Raw genomic sequence first — 19,662 nt, forward strand, 5'->3', positions numbered from 1 at the left:
GGGGACTGGGGTTGGTCAGATAACTGAAAAGTTGGATAACCGAAAAGTATGAAAAAATACATTATTAGTATAGTGTATTAGGCCTGGTTTAAATACTAGCCTCCCTTTTGTGGTCGAGCCAGTGCTGCCAGCTAAAACATGCAAAAATTTAACAAAAATAATATTAAAGTAGCCAAGACATAACCAAATAATGTAGCGCCACATCACTAGCGGACATTTGAATTTGCCGACTAGAACGCGGTCGGTTAACTGATAAGTTGGTTAATCGGGGGTCGGATAATCAATGCTCTACTGTATATGAATAAGCAGGCAAAGTTAGTGGGGAGTAAAGCCCTAGTACATTATATTATCTTAATACTTATGTAGATTGGTTTCTTCAGTTATGATCAGCGCCGGATTAAGCCTCTAGCGGCCCTAGACAAAATTTAAATTGGGGCCCCATTTAAATAAGTTGCTTCTAAACAAATCTTATATAATGTGACATTAGCATAGCTAGCATGGGTGACACCCGGTGTGGATATCGTGGTGTCACCCCAAGTCACACCGTAGTGTCACCCTTTTTAACTCTTTTATAAAACACTATTGAATTGTAATATCTTCGCACTCGAGCAACTTGAACGCTATATTGAATATGTGATGTCGCGACGTATAAGTGTAGATTTAGAAAATAAATCATAACCATCCATACATCAGTACTACCACGAGAGGTGGCCCTAGGAATATTTCTAGATGGCGCGAGAGATCCTGTGGGGTACTGTACATTACTTCTGATGCACGGGTGGCTGTTATTCCTTTTTTTTTTTTTTTTTTTTTTTTTTTTAGGTAATGGCTAGTCGAGTGGAGCTTAGTAAGAAAAGAATTGTTAAATACAGCCTTTTCTGTCCTGTCAAATTTCTTAAATAATTTTTAACTCGTTTTCAAACAGAGAAATCTTCTGCACTAAAGCCGTGCCCCTCCAAATTACGGGCCCTAGACATTTGTCTACTTTGCCTATTCGATAATCCGGCCCTGGTTATGATAATTTATTTGGAATAACGTACATAATACAAAGTTGTCTTTAATAAATAGTTAGCAAAATGATTTGAATTTGCAAACAAACTAATAGAGAACATTATGAAGAAAGTTAAGATCACATTTGACAAAGAAAAGAACTTGATTTCATCTATCTTGGATAAAAGAATAATCACCAAAATATTATATCTTCATATGAAAAAACAAGATCACTCCTTCATTACACTCTTTCTGACATGAAAAGTTTCTTAATAATCTGCAGGTTTAATAAGCTGTTTTTATTTCTTAGGCATGATTTTATGTTACAAGAAATCAATATTGTATCTAACTGTTCACAATTCAGCAATTTATATTGATTAAATTACAGTTGAGTTATATAGCAGTGATTATAAAAAAAAGTAGACATTACTAACTTAATAAATTTCTTATTTATTTGTATTGAACGTATATATAATAATAATAGTAAAACAGATTTTATAATATATAAAATAATTTTTTAAGTAAAAATTTAAAAATATTTTAATGGTTATAATATTACTGTTAATTCTAAAATGTATTATCATTATATTTAACAAATTATTAATTCATAATTTTTAGAATTGGGAAAATTTGATGTGAATCGACCAGAACATTTACAATTTAAGAAAGTACAATCTTCTGTAGAAAAATCCAAATGTAATAAAAAACAAAATACACAGGTTAAATCAAAGAAAGAGAAAATTACAAATCAGACATCAGAAAAGGAAAAAGAAAACATTTCTTCATCGTTAAAAGGGTAAGAAATATAAGCCTATTTTTTAATATAATTTTATCCAAATAACTTCAGATATTAATAAAATCAAAATAGATAAAATATTTATCCCAATAAACAAAGTTATAACTAAGTGTTATCATCTCTAATTTCATACATTAGCTTTAAAATTACCATTCTAAAGAACTGTAAAAGATTTAATAAAATATTGATAATTTCATTTTGTCAAATATTAAATTATGCATTTTAAAATTTTGATGTAAGTCATATAAAACTATGCATATCTAAATGTTTACTGAAATAATACGCAACATAAATTGGTATTTGGTAATTGTTTTGAACAGTTTGCTTGTTAAGTTTAAATTAATTTAAATCACATAAGGGAATTTGTAGTTTGAAGGGTTTAGTCTAGTTTTTTTCTATTTCAATAAGAATTTCTTTTACTTAATTAATGCATATTTAAAAACAAAATATTTTAGATAAATATCATCATTAGAAATCTAAAATATTTTTATTAGATTGAAGAGGTTAATTTTATTATAGAAATTTATCAACAATAGATATATAACAAAACTTAAATATACAAAGTATTTTCTTAATTAAAAAAACCAAGAAGAAAAAAAAAGCCAGAGCAATTTTATAATCTTAATTTCATGTTTTGAAACTTTTGATTTACATCAAAAAGTGGATATATTTTTAAAAATTAGAAAAGAATTGAAAATAGTCCTTAGGAATACATAAAAAGTTATATATGTATCAAATTCGTATGCCCTAAGGCAAGCATGTCAAACACGCAGCCCGCGGGCCGCATGCGGCCCGCCAACACATGGGTTGCGGCCCGCCGAGACTTTTTAAAAATTTTTAAATATCAAGCTTTGACGCTTGAAGTTGGAAAGTTTGAACTTTTTTGAACTGTACGATTCCCACCCTTTTTGTGTTTGTTCGTTCCGTATTTCGTCCAACCAATTCAAATTGGTTGACGCTACGAAAGACGGTTGGATAACGACCGCGGCTTTGAATCTACGAATGATGATTGGCCGGCGAACATCGTACGAGAGCGGACGTCGTGGAAGACTGCTACGCGCTGATTGGTCCATCAGCGATTGCTACAATCCGTATAAAAGGAAAGGTTTTGGCGCAAAAGTCAAGTTTTTGCTGGAACTTCAAGGCGGATATTTGTGTTTCGTTTACGTGATACTTTTGCCGTGACGAGTGACGGGAGGAGTGTTCCGAGTAACTGTATCCGAAGTATACGTCGCAAGGTGTCTTTTTGATGGATCTGTTCAGGAATAGTGACTTTTGGAACTTTGACTGTTTGTGTGAATCTACTTTGTAAATGTCGTAATTTTTGTGATTTGTAAATCTCGTAAACCTTGTAAGTTCACGTAACGTCAAATAGTTGTCATAAACGTTTTGTTTAATTTGAAAAGAGGTATTTCAAATTTGACTAACTTCAAGAACAATGAGTAAGAAGAAAGAGGAACATCGTAATTTTCAAGAAAAATGGGAATTGCAATATTTTTGTGTCCAAAACAAGAATAAAATATTATGCTTGATATGTAAAAACTCTATTTCAGTTCCTAAGGAATATAATCTTAAAAGGCACTATGACAGAAATCATAAAAGAAACTATGACCAATACGTTGCAAAACTTCGTGAAGACAAATTGTCGGAATTGAAATCACTCCTTCAAAAACAACAAAGTGTATTCACTAAATCTGTTGAAGACAATACAGCTGCTGTAAAAGTTAGTTATATATTATCACATTTAATCGCAAGCAGATCGAAACCATTTACCGAAGGGGAATTTATTAGTGAATGCTTAATTAAAGCGGCGAAGTATTATGTCCAGCACAAAAAAAAATTTAAAAGTGTAAGTTTAAGTCGTAATACTGTAGCTAGCAGAGTTGATGAAATAGCCGATAATTTGAGAAATCAGCACAATTCAACAATATCAACATTTCAAGCCTACTCTATTGCAATTGATGAAAGTACAGATATTCGAAATATCGCTCAGCTGGCTGTTTTTATTCGCGGATGCGATGTTAATTTAAAAATAAGTGAAGAACTTTTGGAAATCATTCCTATGCATAATACAACCACTGGAGCTGATATTTTTGATGCACTTATGGAAGTTTTGAAGAAGTATAAGTTACCATTGGAAAAGTTGGTTTGTCTCGCAACTGATGGTGCACCTACCATGACCGGTATTACTAAAGGAGTTGTTGCAAGATTAAAAGAAACATGCAAACAGCATGGTAATAATAATTTTGAACATTTTCATTGTATTATTCACCAGCAAGTACTGCGCTCCAAAGTTTTAAATATCGGACATGTTTTAAAAATAGTCACCAAAATTGTAAATTATATTCGAGCACGTGGACTTAATAATCGTCAATTTGCTTCATTTCTGGAAGATATTGAATGTGAATACACCGATCTACCATATTATACGGAAGTTCGTTGGCTTTCGAGTCATAAAGTGCTAAAACGATTCTTCACATTGCTGGACGAAATCATAATTTTCTTGGAAACAAAAAATTATGAATGTGCTGAATTAAAAGATGGACAATGGATAAAGGACCTGGCTTTCTCAGTTGATATTACAAGTCATCTTAATCAACTTAATCTTAAGCTTCGAGGCAAAAATCATGTTGTTACAACGCTATTTGATAATATTAACGCTTTCAAACAAAAATTATCACTTTGGCGAAAACAAATAGAAAAAGAAAACTTGTCTCACTTTGAAAGCTGTCAATATCTATTGCTTAAATCACCTAAATTAAAATTTACAGAATATGCTCACCAAATTAAATTGTTAGAAACGGAATTCGATCGAAGATTTTCTGATTTTAAAAGCTGTGAATTACAATTTCGTCTTTTTACTTCGCCTCTATCTATCGATATTGAAACTTGATGAAAACTTACAAATGGAATTAATTGAAATCCAATGTGATAATTTGCTGAAGCAAAAATATATGGATGTTGGAATTCCAGATTTTTATACATATTTATCTGTAGATCGGTTTCCTAAAATGTTATCGTTTGTTACCCATACACTGGCTATGTTCGGAAGCACTTATTTATGCTAGCAACTATTTTCTTTAATGAAAAATAACAAAAATTCAGAAAGGTCGAGGTTAACCGATCAACATTTATCATCAGTTTTAAAAATTGCATCGGCTCAATATATTCAACCAAATTTTTATGACTCGCTTTGTGAAAAACGTTGTCAAATATCTTCTAAAAAGTAATATTAAACTGTAATTTTGTTTATTTTTTATTATAACTTTTATTTTTGTTTTTTATAAAAAATATAAAATATTTATAGTTTAAGTTTAAAAAATAATATGAAATATAAAATGTCTATGTACGTATAATATACAATACATTGAGGCTAATAAATACATAATATAATCATTCTAAAAACCGTATTTTATTAATTTTTTGAACATTGAAAACATGCGGCCCCCGACTTATACAAAATAGATCATGTGGCCCGCAATATCATATGAGTTTGACATGCCTGCCCTAAGGGCACCTTTTCTCAGTGTCTTGAGTTCTTAGGGACAAGGTCTGATCTATCCAGGGCAGTAGAACCACTTGGATTCAAACCCAAGTTCCCAAGTAGTAGATGCCTCAACCACTTCAGCCATCTAACCATCAATAAATTGCAATATATAAAATTATACTGTAGTAATTATCATATTGTATGCATATACATAATGTTAATGAAATTAAATGATGCACTGATTTCTGTTGCAATGTTATAATTAAAATTATTTGAAATAATATATTAGAGTATAATGAAACAGCTTCAATATAATGAAGTGTTGATAACAGTACAATAATCAGTGATGATAATATTAATGATTACACTATTATGTATAATAATATATATTCTATCTCATGTAATATTATATAATATTAAGATATTTAACTTAAAATCATCATATTTCTTACCATTGTAAAAAAAAAAAAAATTGGCAGAAATGGGAATTGATGAATAATTGAGAAATTTTTGTTATGAATAGCCTATATTGGGAATAAGTGGGCAAAGCCCCTCAGGCAATTAAGGTAAAGCAAACAGAAGGACTTGGGCTGCTTATCTATAAATTCTGTTACTGATAAATCTGCCAATTTGTCAATAATAAATCTACAAAGTTTTTGTTCAAAAATCTATAGATTGAATGCAGTGATCTACAAACTGTATGAAAATAAATGGTTACAACTGATAAATAATATGAATAAGCAGGCAAAGTTAGTGGGGAGTAAAGTCCTAGTACATTATATTTCAATATGTATTATGATAATTTAATTGGAATAATGTACATAATACAACATAGTACAGAATTATAAAAGTTGCAAGTATGTATAAATAAATTCCAAAGTTAAAACAATGAAACAAATAATGTTTTTATTGTCTGCATAAAATTCATTACTGTTGATATTTAAATAGTCTAATTACCCTTATTTATATAATAAGAAAATATTTATACTTCTTACACTTAAGATAGTCAAAAATTATCCAAAATAAATCTTTAATTTACTTTTTATTCTTCAGTTTATTATGTTGTTATTCTATTGCATTCATTTTCTAATAGATAAATAAATTTTACAGTTTTAAAAATATAAAGTAAGATTACATTTGTTTAGATAGAAATATTCTTATTAATGGAAAAAAGACTAAATCTCATTTAAAATTTAGTCAATATTTATTAGTTTAATTGAAATTAAATTATAGTTATATTAATCTCAAACCTCACTCAAGGAATAAAATATTTGACTCTGAGTTAGGTTTGAGACAGTTTTATATGTTTAATGGAGCATGGAGTTGTTTTTTCCAAGTATGAAGATAAGATTATATAATCTTATCTTCATAAATATATAAAATAATGTAAAATTTATTTTATTAAGTTCTGGTTATGAATCCACAGTTAAAAATATAATATATATATATATATATATATATATAATTTTTAACTAAGATGAAATTCTAAAATCTGATAAATTTCACTATTATAACACAAAACACAAAATAAAACCAAAGAAATTATTGAAACTTAATTAATAATTTATCTTGTTTTCTTTTTTTTTTCCATGAAAAATCTTTTGTGATTTTCCAAAGAATTACATAAAACCATATCAGACATAACAGTTCATTTCATTGTTAAGTAATTTTAATATATGTGATGGTAGATTTAATTAAATTATTATCCATTATGGGAAATAAGGAAAGTAATTGAAGCACTTTAGTACTTTATTTATGTTAATATCTAACTTATCATGATTGGAGCATTTGTATAGTACACAGAGAAGTGAGGTAGGTTAATGCCTGGATTGATTATTTTGACAAAAAAAACAGTTAAATAAAGTCAATATAAAATAACATAGCACATTTCAAGAATTTTTAAGTAAAGGAAGCTAAAACATTAGTCATTCTTAGGTTTTACATGCACTGTTGCCTAGTTGTAGATAAACTTTCCACTAGTTAAAACTCCAATTTCCATAAAATTTGAACACCTTCCAACTAAATGACACATGATATAGAGTACAAGCATGGATGCTAGAATTTGGGCATAATATTAAAGATTATTTTAAGCAGCCTAATGTGAGTAACTTATAACACAATGTTGTATAAATATAAAAACCAATACCCTGAAATTTCCCACCAAATTTAGCAGTATTCCATCAACTTGGCAACACTGATTATTAGTGATGACAAAATGCAGAAGACAATTGAAAATTATTTTAAGAAGATTAATGATTAACTTGAGAACTCTAAAATACAGTAACACATGATTACTCTCTTTTCATATTTTCTTGCTATTTTTATTAACAACAATGGACTACTAGGTGCAGTTTGTTTTTAGTTCAAATGCAAACTAACAACGAGAGGACATATCTGGCTACCCACCAATTTTTATCAGCTTAGACATAGTTAAACTACATCAAAAATGATCAGATACAGGTCTGAGCTTTACAGACACTGTGCATTGCATATATCAGCTTTTGATATTTGAAAATTTAAAGATTTGTAGTATATAGTTATAAGCTGTGAGAGAAGACACATTTGAGAGTGCCACATATCATAATTTGATAAATTGTTATTAATTAGTGCCGACAGCTATAGTTCTGGTTATGAATCCACAGATTTTTTTTTTAGATAAAAATTGTGTAAGTAACAAAAAGAACTGTGGATTCAAAACCAAAACTATAGCTGTTGGTATTAATTAACAACAATTTAACAAACTATGCTATGTACTGTACTCTCAAATGTGTTTTCCATCACAGCTTATAACTATATACTGCAAATCTTTGAATTTTCAAATATCAAAAACTAATATTTGCAAGGCACAATGGATGAAAAACTAGGACCCATATTCACTCATTTTTGATGTATTTTCACCATGTCCAAAATTGGTGGATACCGGATGTCCTCTCATTGTAAGAATTGAGTTGAAGTAATAACAAGTCAATAATAGCAAGGTTGAGGCAGAAGTTTTCAGCACTGGTTTCCTGTAAGCCTAGAAGTTTGGCAATGGCCTTTGGAATGTCGAGCATGATTCCACTGACTTTCCAAACACTATTGTCAAACTTCTAGGCTTACAGGAAAGTGGCACTGAACATCTGACATACACGTTTCTGCATTTAAAACTTTGGCCTCAATCTCGCTAATTTGTTTAGGGAGAGCACCCAAGACAATATTATTGGCTTGAATATAAAATAAAGAATTAAAAAACATTTTGCATGCTCACGCTAGCAGCCTTAGACATTGTCACTTTGACTCCACTGTATCTTGAAAATGAAATATGGATCAGTAATTTTTATTATATTTTTTATTTCCTTGTCTCATTATATAAAATGACAAAATTTGATCAAATTTTATAAACCACATAAAAGAGGTTTTGATAATGCTCTGTCTCAAATATCATGCAAATAAACAAATGTTTTCTTTTCAAATGATTAAACCATTAAATTCACCTTATGTTAGATTACGAAAGTTGTACTGTAGTTGTGTACTTTAATTTTTAAAATTAATTGTTTGATTAATAATGTTCAGTTACTTGTTATACCTGCAATTGAAATTGAATATAAAATATTAGTTAATTTACACAATGGAATTCTAATATAGGAACAAAAACATTATTATTGTTTTCCCTACTATATTTATCACCTAGAAAAGAAACTGAAAATTATTATTACATTTTTTCAGATACTAAATAATTGAAATCTGAATCTATTAGTGGTATGATTCAGAATAACTGGTTGTATATGCTAAGTTCATTCTTTTGATATAATAGCAGTCAAACATTCTACTATTTATCACAAAATTAACAAAGCTGGATGACAGCATAGGTGAAAAATGAGCAATTTGAATTTGTTCAATACAAGAATTAATGAACTTTTATTCTAAGAATAAATCTTATATTTAGGATACACACTGTCATTGCAAGTGATGGAAAACATTGAAATTTAATACTAAAACAAACATTTCAAAAATATTTTATATTCACTAAAAGAAATCAGCTTTCTAGACACTATAGTTTTTTTACTGTATTCTTATTTTATTCCTAACATATTTTTATGCGACATCCTGTACTTAAGTACATTAATTGTTGTGAAATTTGAAAAAATAAAAGACATATGTTCATTAAAATGAGTGTAATTCTATTTCTTTCTGAATGATAAGTGCTAAAGAATTTTTAAAAATGTGTTTAATATCAATCTCATCAGCAGGCAACTTGAGCTACAAGATTATTAGGCTGTAATTTTATTTAATATTTAATAGAATTCATTAAACAAGATGTCATTCTTATTAATTGTTGTTTACATTATAAAAGAGTTGTAAATTATTCAAGAAAAAAATAATGAATACAACTGTTTATTAAGGCACCAAATTTATTTAATTAACAAAAACATTTTCAGCTCTTATTGAGTTTTTGGTTTCTCTTATGTAAAATGGTACCAAGCTTCATAGAATTTATGAATCGGATAAGTTCATTTACAAATTGAACCTGAAATAAACTATTGAAATGCAATATGCAGTCATTTTCATTTTAAAAATATCCTATCACAATATATATTGTGTTAAATAAAGTGTATTAAATATATTTATCAATTTTATTTAATATAAATTTTTAAATCTTTTAGACCTGAAGTAGATGAAGAGAGACAAACAATTGAAAATGAGATGCAGATGAAAATTAATGCTTTTCTTCAGAGTGAAGAAAACATTTTGTCATTTCCTACAACATTATCTTCATATGAAAGGAGAATTATCCATGAGGTATATTATTATATATAACAATAATTAATAATTTATGCAGAAAAACAATTACACAAACAGTTGTAAATGTAATATGTTAGCATTTATAGTATTAACTGCTTATCTGTAATCAGTAACATGTGTATTTTAATTTGTAAAACATAAATTACAAATTCAGTAGTTAATGAATTAGAGCTTGATAAAATGATTCATATATAATTAAAATGATTTTAAATCTTATTAATATAAATTATATATAGTAGAATCTGCTTAATGTAATCATTTTGGGATCTGCCTAAACTAATAACAATGACTGAATTATAACTTCAAATAGAGTAAATAAGGCTACAGTTAGTGAAAATTGTGACGTTGACAATGATATTAAAAATATATAACCAAAAGATTTCTTATTAATAAAGAAAAATTTTAATTATGTAATTTCATCTGATATTGTTTACCTGCTAAGATATAATTGGAGTAAGGAATGCCAACAATTTGAACTATGTTATTGTAAGCAAATAACAATTAAAGTGATTAATTTCTTAGCACTGGTAGAGATTGATAATGATTTCTTGTTATCAGCCATAATGTGTGGTTGATTACATGTAAAAACAGTTTAGAATTTGATTATCTTTGGGTAAATAGCCATTTTTAAGTAGGCAGTCCTCTACTTTCATACAATTTGCTGTTTTGTACACATTTCATACTTTCAATTTTTATCAATATATATGGCAAAAGTCATACTTTCATGTAATGATTCTCCCCTTCTCATGAACTATTAGTAACTAGTCCCTCCCCACCTCTGCAACATTAATCATGTCCATTTTTGGTGTCACAGGTTCAGTTTTGAGCAGAGACATCTTGTGTTCACACTTGTGTTGATAAGATGTGTCAGTTTATGAATTAATAAGGGTGAATTTTTTTATCAGAACAGAAATTTCCTAACATAAACATGAGTGAAATACAAAAAAAAAACAGCAGTGTTGATACAGACAAGAAGAAATCAAGGTCTCATAACCTTCGTATGATCAAGAATGTATATCTTATGTACGAAAGGTAATAGAAAAAGACACATGTTACAGAACTCTTTATAAATTTGTCAAGAGAATTGAATTGTACTCTTCTTTTTCTTTTCTTGATAAAGAAAACACCAGATACTAATCAATAAAAAATAAATATTTCAAAAACACTTTGATATTTTCATACATTTCAATTTTCACACACATTTCAGGAACCGATTAGGTACAAAAGTAGAGGATCACTTGTACATCATCATCAAGTGAAATTTTTATAGAATGTTTTAAATTATACTTTTAGGGACCTGCTTATTTTGACAACAATATCAGTGTCTATTGTATTTCATGTTACTTGTGGTTATATTACTTCTTAACTTCATACATTCATAAGTTATAACTGATATAAATAATGTCCTAGATCTATGAAGAATTATTTACAATATCATTGCAAATAAATACAATGTTTAATGAAACAGTTCTTATTTTCTTACTTGCATTTAAAAAATGAGTGAATACTCCGTGCATTTATTTTCACAAAGTAATTGAATTGATGAAATGACTGAGTTTCTCAAATTAAAATTAAAATTAGGCAGCACTGATTGCACTCTCTGTTATATATTTTCAACCCAACTTGATGGATGAGCTTCAATTGTAACAAAGAACAAATTTCTTAGAATATATTCAAAATTTGAAAAAAGAACATGGTTGAATGCACAATAGCAAATTAATATTATTGGAGAATAATGTGCAAGTTATATTAATAAATATGTAATGTATAAAAGAAAATATAATTGTCTTAATTTATATTTTTTTTTATATGTGATGCAAGAATTTAATTAAAGGTTATATTTCATATACAGTAGAGAGTTGAAAATCGGAATCAATTGGGGACTGGGGTTGTTCCGATTACCCATTATGTACGAAAAATGCATTAACCTGTTTGATGTTCAAATTTTTCTCCATTGCGTGTCACTTCGCGTTGAATTTTCGTCGATTTTAAACCTAACGAAAATTTTTATAATAATAACCGAGGCTATCGTATCGTTAAAAATTATTTCTTTATTTTGTACAAACAAAATAAATATATTGAAGAATATAAAAACATGAAAATTATATTTTAGAAGTAAATCTAGTATCAAAAATGTTCGATTCAGCATGACACAGTCCAACTGAAAATCGTTCCGATTAACAACTCTCTACTGTAGTGATTTCCATGCCATTGATAAGGAATTTGCATCATGTAACAGCCTTGATTCTGGAAATATACAAGGTAAATTTTGGACAAGATGTTTTAAGTTGTAGAGGTCACTCATCAATTGTACTGTTTTAGCATCCTCCCATTGTACTTCAGTATTGATTTTCATTGCATAAGCAGAGAGAGTGATGTTACTTGTAAGTTTGTATAGCCCATTTGTGCTCTTTAATTCAACTGACAAGATTCCCCCCATAATGGCCCTGATGTATTGGTTGTTCATAAGTATGGAATAAATTCCTGCTACATTGGAAAGGTTACAGGGGGGTTGCTTATCATTGCATAATACTGTATTTCAAAAACTGGAATTATGTTTGTACTTGAAGATGATGTTTCTGCTTTTCATTGCCACCTTATGCAACACTTTCTTGCCTTGTGAAGGCAAGAAAATATTTCGAAACAATTGTTTTTTCTACTTTACATGTTGTGCTATGACATTTTTGTATTTAAACAAATCAAATTAATGAGAGACTTAACCAATCTGATAGAATATACATATTGATATGCTGCTCTTCTGATATAATTCAACTCCTTTCTGTATAATTGCTCTAGGGTGATGAATATATTACTTTGATACAGAAAGGTGGGTCAAAGGATTGGTGTGGTAATTTGGTTTTTGATAAACTTTTTGTGGATTGCTCCATGCTTGATTGAACATGATGTTATGGTCCAAAAAAATGTGCTTCTGTGTTGCTTTGTAGCTCCAATCATAACCATTGATCATAAAGGTTATCATTAATCTGGTGGATTATATACAGTTTCTCCATTTGCTCTCTAATTCTTATGGCACAACAAGCCAGATGTACAACAAAGTTATAGTCAATGCAGCTCTTTCTGCATAAGTTATGGAAACTAATATTGAAGTGTATTGGGAGGATACTAAAATAGTATGACTGATGGCTGACCCCCCCCATAACTTAAAACATCTTGATCCTGGAAATATACAAGGCTACATCAATTATCATGATGTGGATTCCTTATCAATGGCATGAAATTACTACACAGAATACAATTGTAAATGATATGGGGAATTATTTACAGATACTATCTTAACAAGCAATTATTTATTGAGACATCGTCACAATGCCAGGCTGAAATTTTTAATTACATGTTTAATTTAATTTAAAATATGTTGTCTTAACTTCAAATTAGTAGTGCCTTGCCCTTGTAAATCATACTATTCCTGTTAGCAACTGAGTCATGCCAGTCATCTACCTAACTTCTTTCAGGAGAAAATTTTAGAATTGAAATAACATGACTTCTGGTTTGTACTGGAAGTTCATGTATAGTTCGTTGGGGCTTCCTCCCCCTAAGCCTTTCATATCTGTCTAGGCTTTCATCTATCTAACATCATTCTTTAGATTAAGGAAAGACAGACAGACAGGCAGCTGATGGACTACACTGGGAATTTATAGGTTACAATTTTTTCAAATTGCAACCTAATTAATTTATATTTTTAAATATTACATATTATTCTTCAATAATATAATTGAATGCACAGTTACAAATTTTGAATGCATTTTATGAATGTTATTCCATTTGTTATTTGTTACAACTGAAGCTGATCTATCAAGTTGGGGTTGAAAACAGTTTTGTTTAATAAATTTATTGCTGGAGATTAATAAGGTGGATTTAAGTTTGATCCAGTAATACTATCATAGGAAAGAAGAATTTAAAATTTATTTTTGTGATACATCTTTTCCATTATCATTGAATTGATGTTATTCAACCAATGAATACTCCGGGTTGTATATATAAGAAACCTTCTTACTTGAACCAAATAACCGGAGTAAATTGTTTCTTAGGTGCAAACATTTTCGATGCCCCTTCTGGGTTTTTCAGGCATTCCAAATCCGTTGCTAGCTGTTCTTTAAATTTTAAAGCTTTTTTAGAACGTATTCTATTTCGTATTCTTAATGCGCACGCATTCCGAAATTTATTCAAATATTGCGAGCAACTGTGTCGTTCAAAATGTGTACAGTTCACATTTCCAATGAATATAAGCGTGTATAAAATAAATATAAAATAATTTAAATATTATCATTAATTAGAACCTGCCATGTGGTAGAAAGTGTCAGTTCCTCTTTATAATTAGTACTTTTGGATTTTCCCTCCGTTTTGAATATTTCTATTGCCTCTAATATTTTAAGGTGATCCTGATGTGGGGTGGTGAGAATGATCCGTGCTCGGTCGAAGTCAGCCTTGATGTCAGGGTCTGTCGCGAAGGCTGTGGTGCATTTATTGTGTGTTATGTCCGCCTTATGTTCCTTTAACTGTACCTCCAATGATCTTTTAGTTGCACCAATATAACACAATAAATGCACCACAGCCCTTTCAACCTTTGCAACAGACCCTGACATCAAGGCTGACTTCAACCAAGCACGGATCATTCTCACCACCCCACATCAGGATCACCTTTGAATATTTCTATTGCCTCTAATATTTTAAGCAGAAGGAAAATCCAAAAGTATTAATTATAAAGAGGAACTGACACTTTCTACCACATGGCAGGTTCTAATTGATGATAATATTTAAATTATTTTATATTTATTTTATACATGCTTATATTCATTGAAAATGTGAACTATACACATTTTAAACGACACAGTTGCTCACAATATTTGAATAAATTTCAGAATGCGTGCGCATTAAGAATATGGAATAGAATACGTTCTAAAGAAGCTTTAAAATTTAAAGAACAGCTAGCAACAGATTTGAAATGCCTGAAGAAGAACCCAGAAGGGGTGTCGAAAATGTTTGTACCTAAGAAACAATTTACTCCGGTTATTTGGTTCAAGTAAGAAGGTTTCTTATATATTGAATTGCTGATGGTGGTATTGCAGTAAGAGTGATTGTCAAAATTATATTTTCCATACTATACTTAGTTGCTACCCCACTGTTACTACTAGTGGCATGCCATGACATTTGATGATAGGGAAGCTGTGCCCGCCCTGGATAGAAACCATATTGGAAGCATTATACGATATTTTGATGTGTCCACTGGCTGAACCATGTGAAGTTGATGCTCTGTAAAGTGCATGTGCGAATGCATATAATCTGCTGCTTTACATGATTCAAATATTTTTGCCATGGAAGCTATCCCGTATTTGACAATAGAGTGCTTCCATTGAGAATATGCATATATGAATTTATATTTGAATATACAATAGCAATTTTCTCATTGTTTTTGCATGTAGTATAGAAATTTGTAATAAGATACATAATGCGATTATAATAAATATTTATTATAATTACTGTATTTGCTTGCATATAAGACAAGGTGTGACTTTAAAGATCAAAATAAAGAAAATTATATTTATTAATAGAATTCTAATCACAAGTAAAATAACAAATGAACGTAAATGCACACATTGTCCTGCAAAAATTACAATTCGTGTAAAGCTGGACAATCAGGAACCTTTTTTTTGCCAATTCTTAACAGTCGAATCCACTCTCCATCGATTACAGTTATGAGTTTCTCAGAATTTTGATTTCCAAATAATCATCTGTTTTGACATGGGAATGCAAATGCAAATGCATGGTTTACAAAAATCATCTGCAAAAACATAAAGAATCTTTTGCTTGCACATATAGGATGACCTAGGAATTTGAAGCTGTGATAAATGAATAAAAACCTTGTCTTATATGTAGCAAATATGGTAATTCAAAGTATGTGAAAATATGAAAATAATCACACAATATGTATTTATATTTTAGAAAATACAAGGGATGCAGCACTTCCACAGCTTCCATGGATGGCACTGCCACTGTTGCTACCATCACATGGTTGATAGCAGTACACACTAGGATAGCAACAAAGTGTACTTCATCTGTCATTCAGTTATTTCATCAATTTACTGTATTAAACCCAAATTTCATTGTATGTGTGTGAATATATAGATTAATTTAAATAATATTTTATCAGACACCTATAATTACTGGACAATATGTATGATCCTTGCATAGAAATAGGAATATTAGTGTATTTTTAATTTGATTAAGTGGACATTGCCTCTTTTATACAATGGATAAAAATCTACTCTTCTTATTCTCCAAAGTATCTGTTAAACATACAGTACGATGGATTAAACAGATACTCATAAAAACATACCTTTGATTTGATGACCACTTCATGATAAGACCTTTTTTTAAAATCCTTTTTTACTGACCAATAAATAAACTTGAATTGTCTACTTACATGCAAGACATGTTTCAAGCTTTATGCTACTCTTCAGTTGCTGGTAACCACTTTGATGGTTTATAGTGGATTTTGTCATTTTCTTCCTATTACTTGATGTATTTTTGCATTATAGAACCATATTGCACCTTACTCTATGTTGTGTTGTCTTCAAGTTGAAGATTAAGCAACAGTTTTTTTGACAATGCAAAATGGTTCTACAATACCAAAAAGCATATCATGCTTATCTTCAGTGTTGTCATTTTATAGAATTTCTGTTCCCCCTTAAGCTTGTCTAATGAAGTTTTCACAGTTTTGCAGTTAAAAAACAAATATTATACAAATATTTGTTTTTTAAAATTAAATAATATTGTTGTTGTAATAGCTAGAAAGGAAAAAGAATACAATAATCTTAAGGTATCTTTTAAAATAAATATTATATTAAATATATAATTATATTTTAATTTTTCTCCCTAATAGCTAGCAGAGAGAATTGGTCTGATACATTCAAGTCATGGAGAAGGTTCTGATCGATACATTGTTCTTTCTAAACATGAAGATTCCATTGTAAATGTTGATGACTCTTTTACTAAAGATAAAGATGAAAATGAAAATGTGGAAAATTTATCATCAGAGATTATTGACAATTCAGCAGAAAGTGAAGAAAATTGTCCAATATGCAATAAAATGATACCTAAAAATAACTTAAAGCTTCATTTATTTCGTTGTAAACCAGTTGTGCAAGATAAGCCTAAAGATAAATGTAAGACACAAAAATTGAAACTTCGTCCAAAATTTGAAAAGAAAGAAAGCGATATAAATATAGACGAAGATATAGATACACTTCTTACAGAAATAAAAAAGGCAGACAGCACATGCTTTTTCACAAAATGCAAAACAAATATAACTGTTTTGAGTCAAAGATGTCAATTTTGTGGAAATAATTTCTGCCTTAGTCATCACATGCCAGAGATTCACGGCTGCGGCGATGCTGCCAGATCTCATGCGCGAAGTCAAATTCGCAAGCAAGGAAAACTTTATAGTGGTAGTGGAGTACCTTCCAAAAAATCAGATCCTACGACAAGAGCACATCTTCAGAAAAAACTGGATAAAAAACTATCAGAAATGTCACAACAGAGAAAAACTAAAAAGAAATAATATGTAACTATATTTGTTATGATTTTAAATTATGTATAAAATAAACTATTTTAAATATTGAATATATTTTCATAAGACATTGATGAAAATAGGAATGTTTGAAAATTCTTACTCAAGAATTTTTCCAGACAAATTACATTATATTCAATATTTTTTGTTAATAATACACAGCATTTTTCAGTTCCAGTGTATGCTGATGATTTATAGATAAGTTTAATTTCTGAAATACAGAAATTATTATTGTCAATTGTAATTATTTATTTAAAGAACAGATTGCCTACTAAAGCTTTTCTTAGGTAATATGTAAAAAGTTTTTCAGTTGTTTTAAATAAATTATTATAAATTATTTAATTCTCTGTGAACTATTCCAAATACCTTTCCAGTCAATAGTAAAATAAGCATTGTTATAATAATAAATTATTTGAATTTTCAAAAGTAAAAAGATTACATAAAATATATTTTATGTAATCTTTCGTGTTTGTCCATTACATTATCTAATTCCATGGAAAACAATTCACAATTCAAGATGCTAAAATGATTATGAAATCAAGATTTACTAAGAGAGAAAACAGTTTTTCTTTTAATAAATTTTGACCTTAATCTCTTAATAAATTTTTTATTTTAAACTCCCTTTACTTGAATTTTTATGTTTATTTTACCTCATATTGTACTTTTTTTGAGAAAATTATTTTAATTTCTGATTGGACTGCAGTTTGAAAAAATTGTATACCTACAAATTCTCACTGTCATTGGTCTGTCTTTCCTTAATCTTGACAACGGTGTTAGATAAATGAAACTCAAGACCAGATATGAAAAGCTAGGGGCAGGAAGCCCCGATTAACTATATGAACGTCCAATGCAAACCAGAAGTCACGTGTTTTCAATTCAAAAATTTTTCCCTGAAAAGGTGTTAGATGACCAACACAACTCTATTGTTAAAGGAAAAGTATGATGTACAGGGGCAAATCACTACTAATTTGAGGTAGAGGGCATATATCAGACATGGGCAAATGCGGCTCTTGCTGAAAGTGTTAATTTCTGTTTTTAATTATTATTTTTACAATTTTATTTTTATAATTTTGTGAAAATATGTTTATTTAAAAAATTCAATATTTGTTTTATGTTATATTTATATTATATAATAAAATCGCGCGCCTTACCATACTATCCACCACGACGGTACAGAACTGCGGCTCCCATGCAGTTTGCAAAACCTACATTTCGGTTCCCACTGAACTCTTTCTTGCCCACCCCTGGCATATATTTTAAATAACTTTAAAATATGATTAAAAATTGCAGCCTGGCATTGTGATGATGTCACAAGAAATAATTGATTGTTCTTGTTTATATTCTCGAAGAAAAATGTTAAAAAATATACTTTTTTAAGCTGAGATCTATTTTCAAAATTTCTTTCTTTATAAAAGTAAGTGAAGAAAGAAATTAATTTTTTTGATATCTTTAATATGAATTTGTCAGTTATTTAATGTTATTTTAATAAATAATTGCTTGTTATAAATGATATCTTAACAAGCAATTATTTATTGTGACATCTTTACAATGCCAGGCTACAATTTTAATCATATTTTTAATTTATTTAATTTAAAATATATGCTCTCCACCTCAAATTAGTAGTGGCTTGCCGGCATACATCATACTTTACCTGTTAGATGACTGGCACAACTCTATTGCTATCTAATTATTTTCTGAAAATTTTTGAATTAAAGTAATATATCTTCTGGTTTGCATGGGATGTTCATATATAGTTCATGAGGTCTCCTACTTCTAAGGTTTCCATATCTGGTCTCGGTTTTGAGATTAAGGAAGGATGGCCTGATGACTGGGAATTTATAGATTTTCAATTTTTTCAAATTGCAGCCTAATAATTCAACTTTTGCTCCAAGAAAACACGTTAAAGTTTATAAAAATACTTCTGAAAATGGATGAATAATCCATCTTCAGAAGTTAATCAGAAAATAAGATTTCAAGATAATTTGTCAGATTATATAAGTTATTTGAGGAGCTTTCATA

General features: G+C 29.2%; 1 protein-coding gene across 1 annotated transcript in view; it reads left to right on the forward strand.

Annotated features, from left to right (window-relative positions):
* The window catches only part of LOC136984686 (DNA-binding protein SMUBP-2-like), a 61,910-nt gene extending 44,214 nt beyond the window's left edge, over positions 1–17,696 (forward strand). Inside the window, exons 15-17 of the mRNA XM_067281766.1 lie at positions 1,609–1,786; positions 9,917–10,052; positions 16,957–17,696. Coding sequence (XP_067137867.1) covers positions 1,609–1,786; positions 9,917–10,052; positions 16,957–17,634 — 992 coding nt within the window. The 3' untranslated portion in view covers positions 17,635–17,696. The remainder of the gene's footprint in view (positions 1–1,608; positions 1,787–9,916; positions 10,053–16,956) is intronic.
* Positions 17,697–19,662: the final 1,966 nt, after the last annotated feature.

Source organism: Centruroides vittatus, unplaced genomic scaffold (genome assembly GCF_030686945.1).
Source record: "Centruroides vittatus isolate TY-2023 unplaced genomic scaffold, ASM3068694v2 contig_926, whole genome shotgun sequence".
In the NCBI taxonomy this organism is placed as follows: Eukaryota; Metazoa; Arthropoda; class Arachnida; order Scorpiones; family Buthidae; genus Centruroides; species Centruroides vittatus.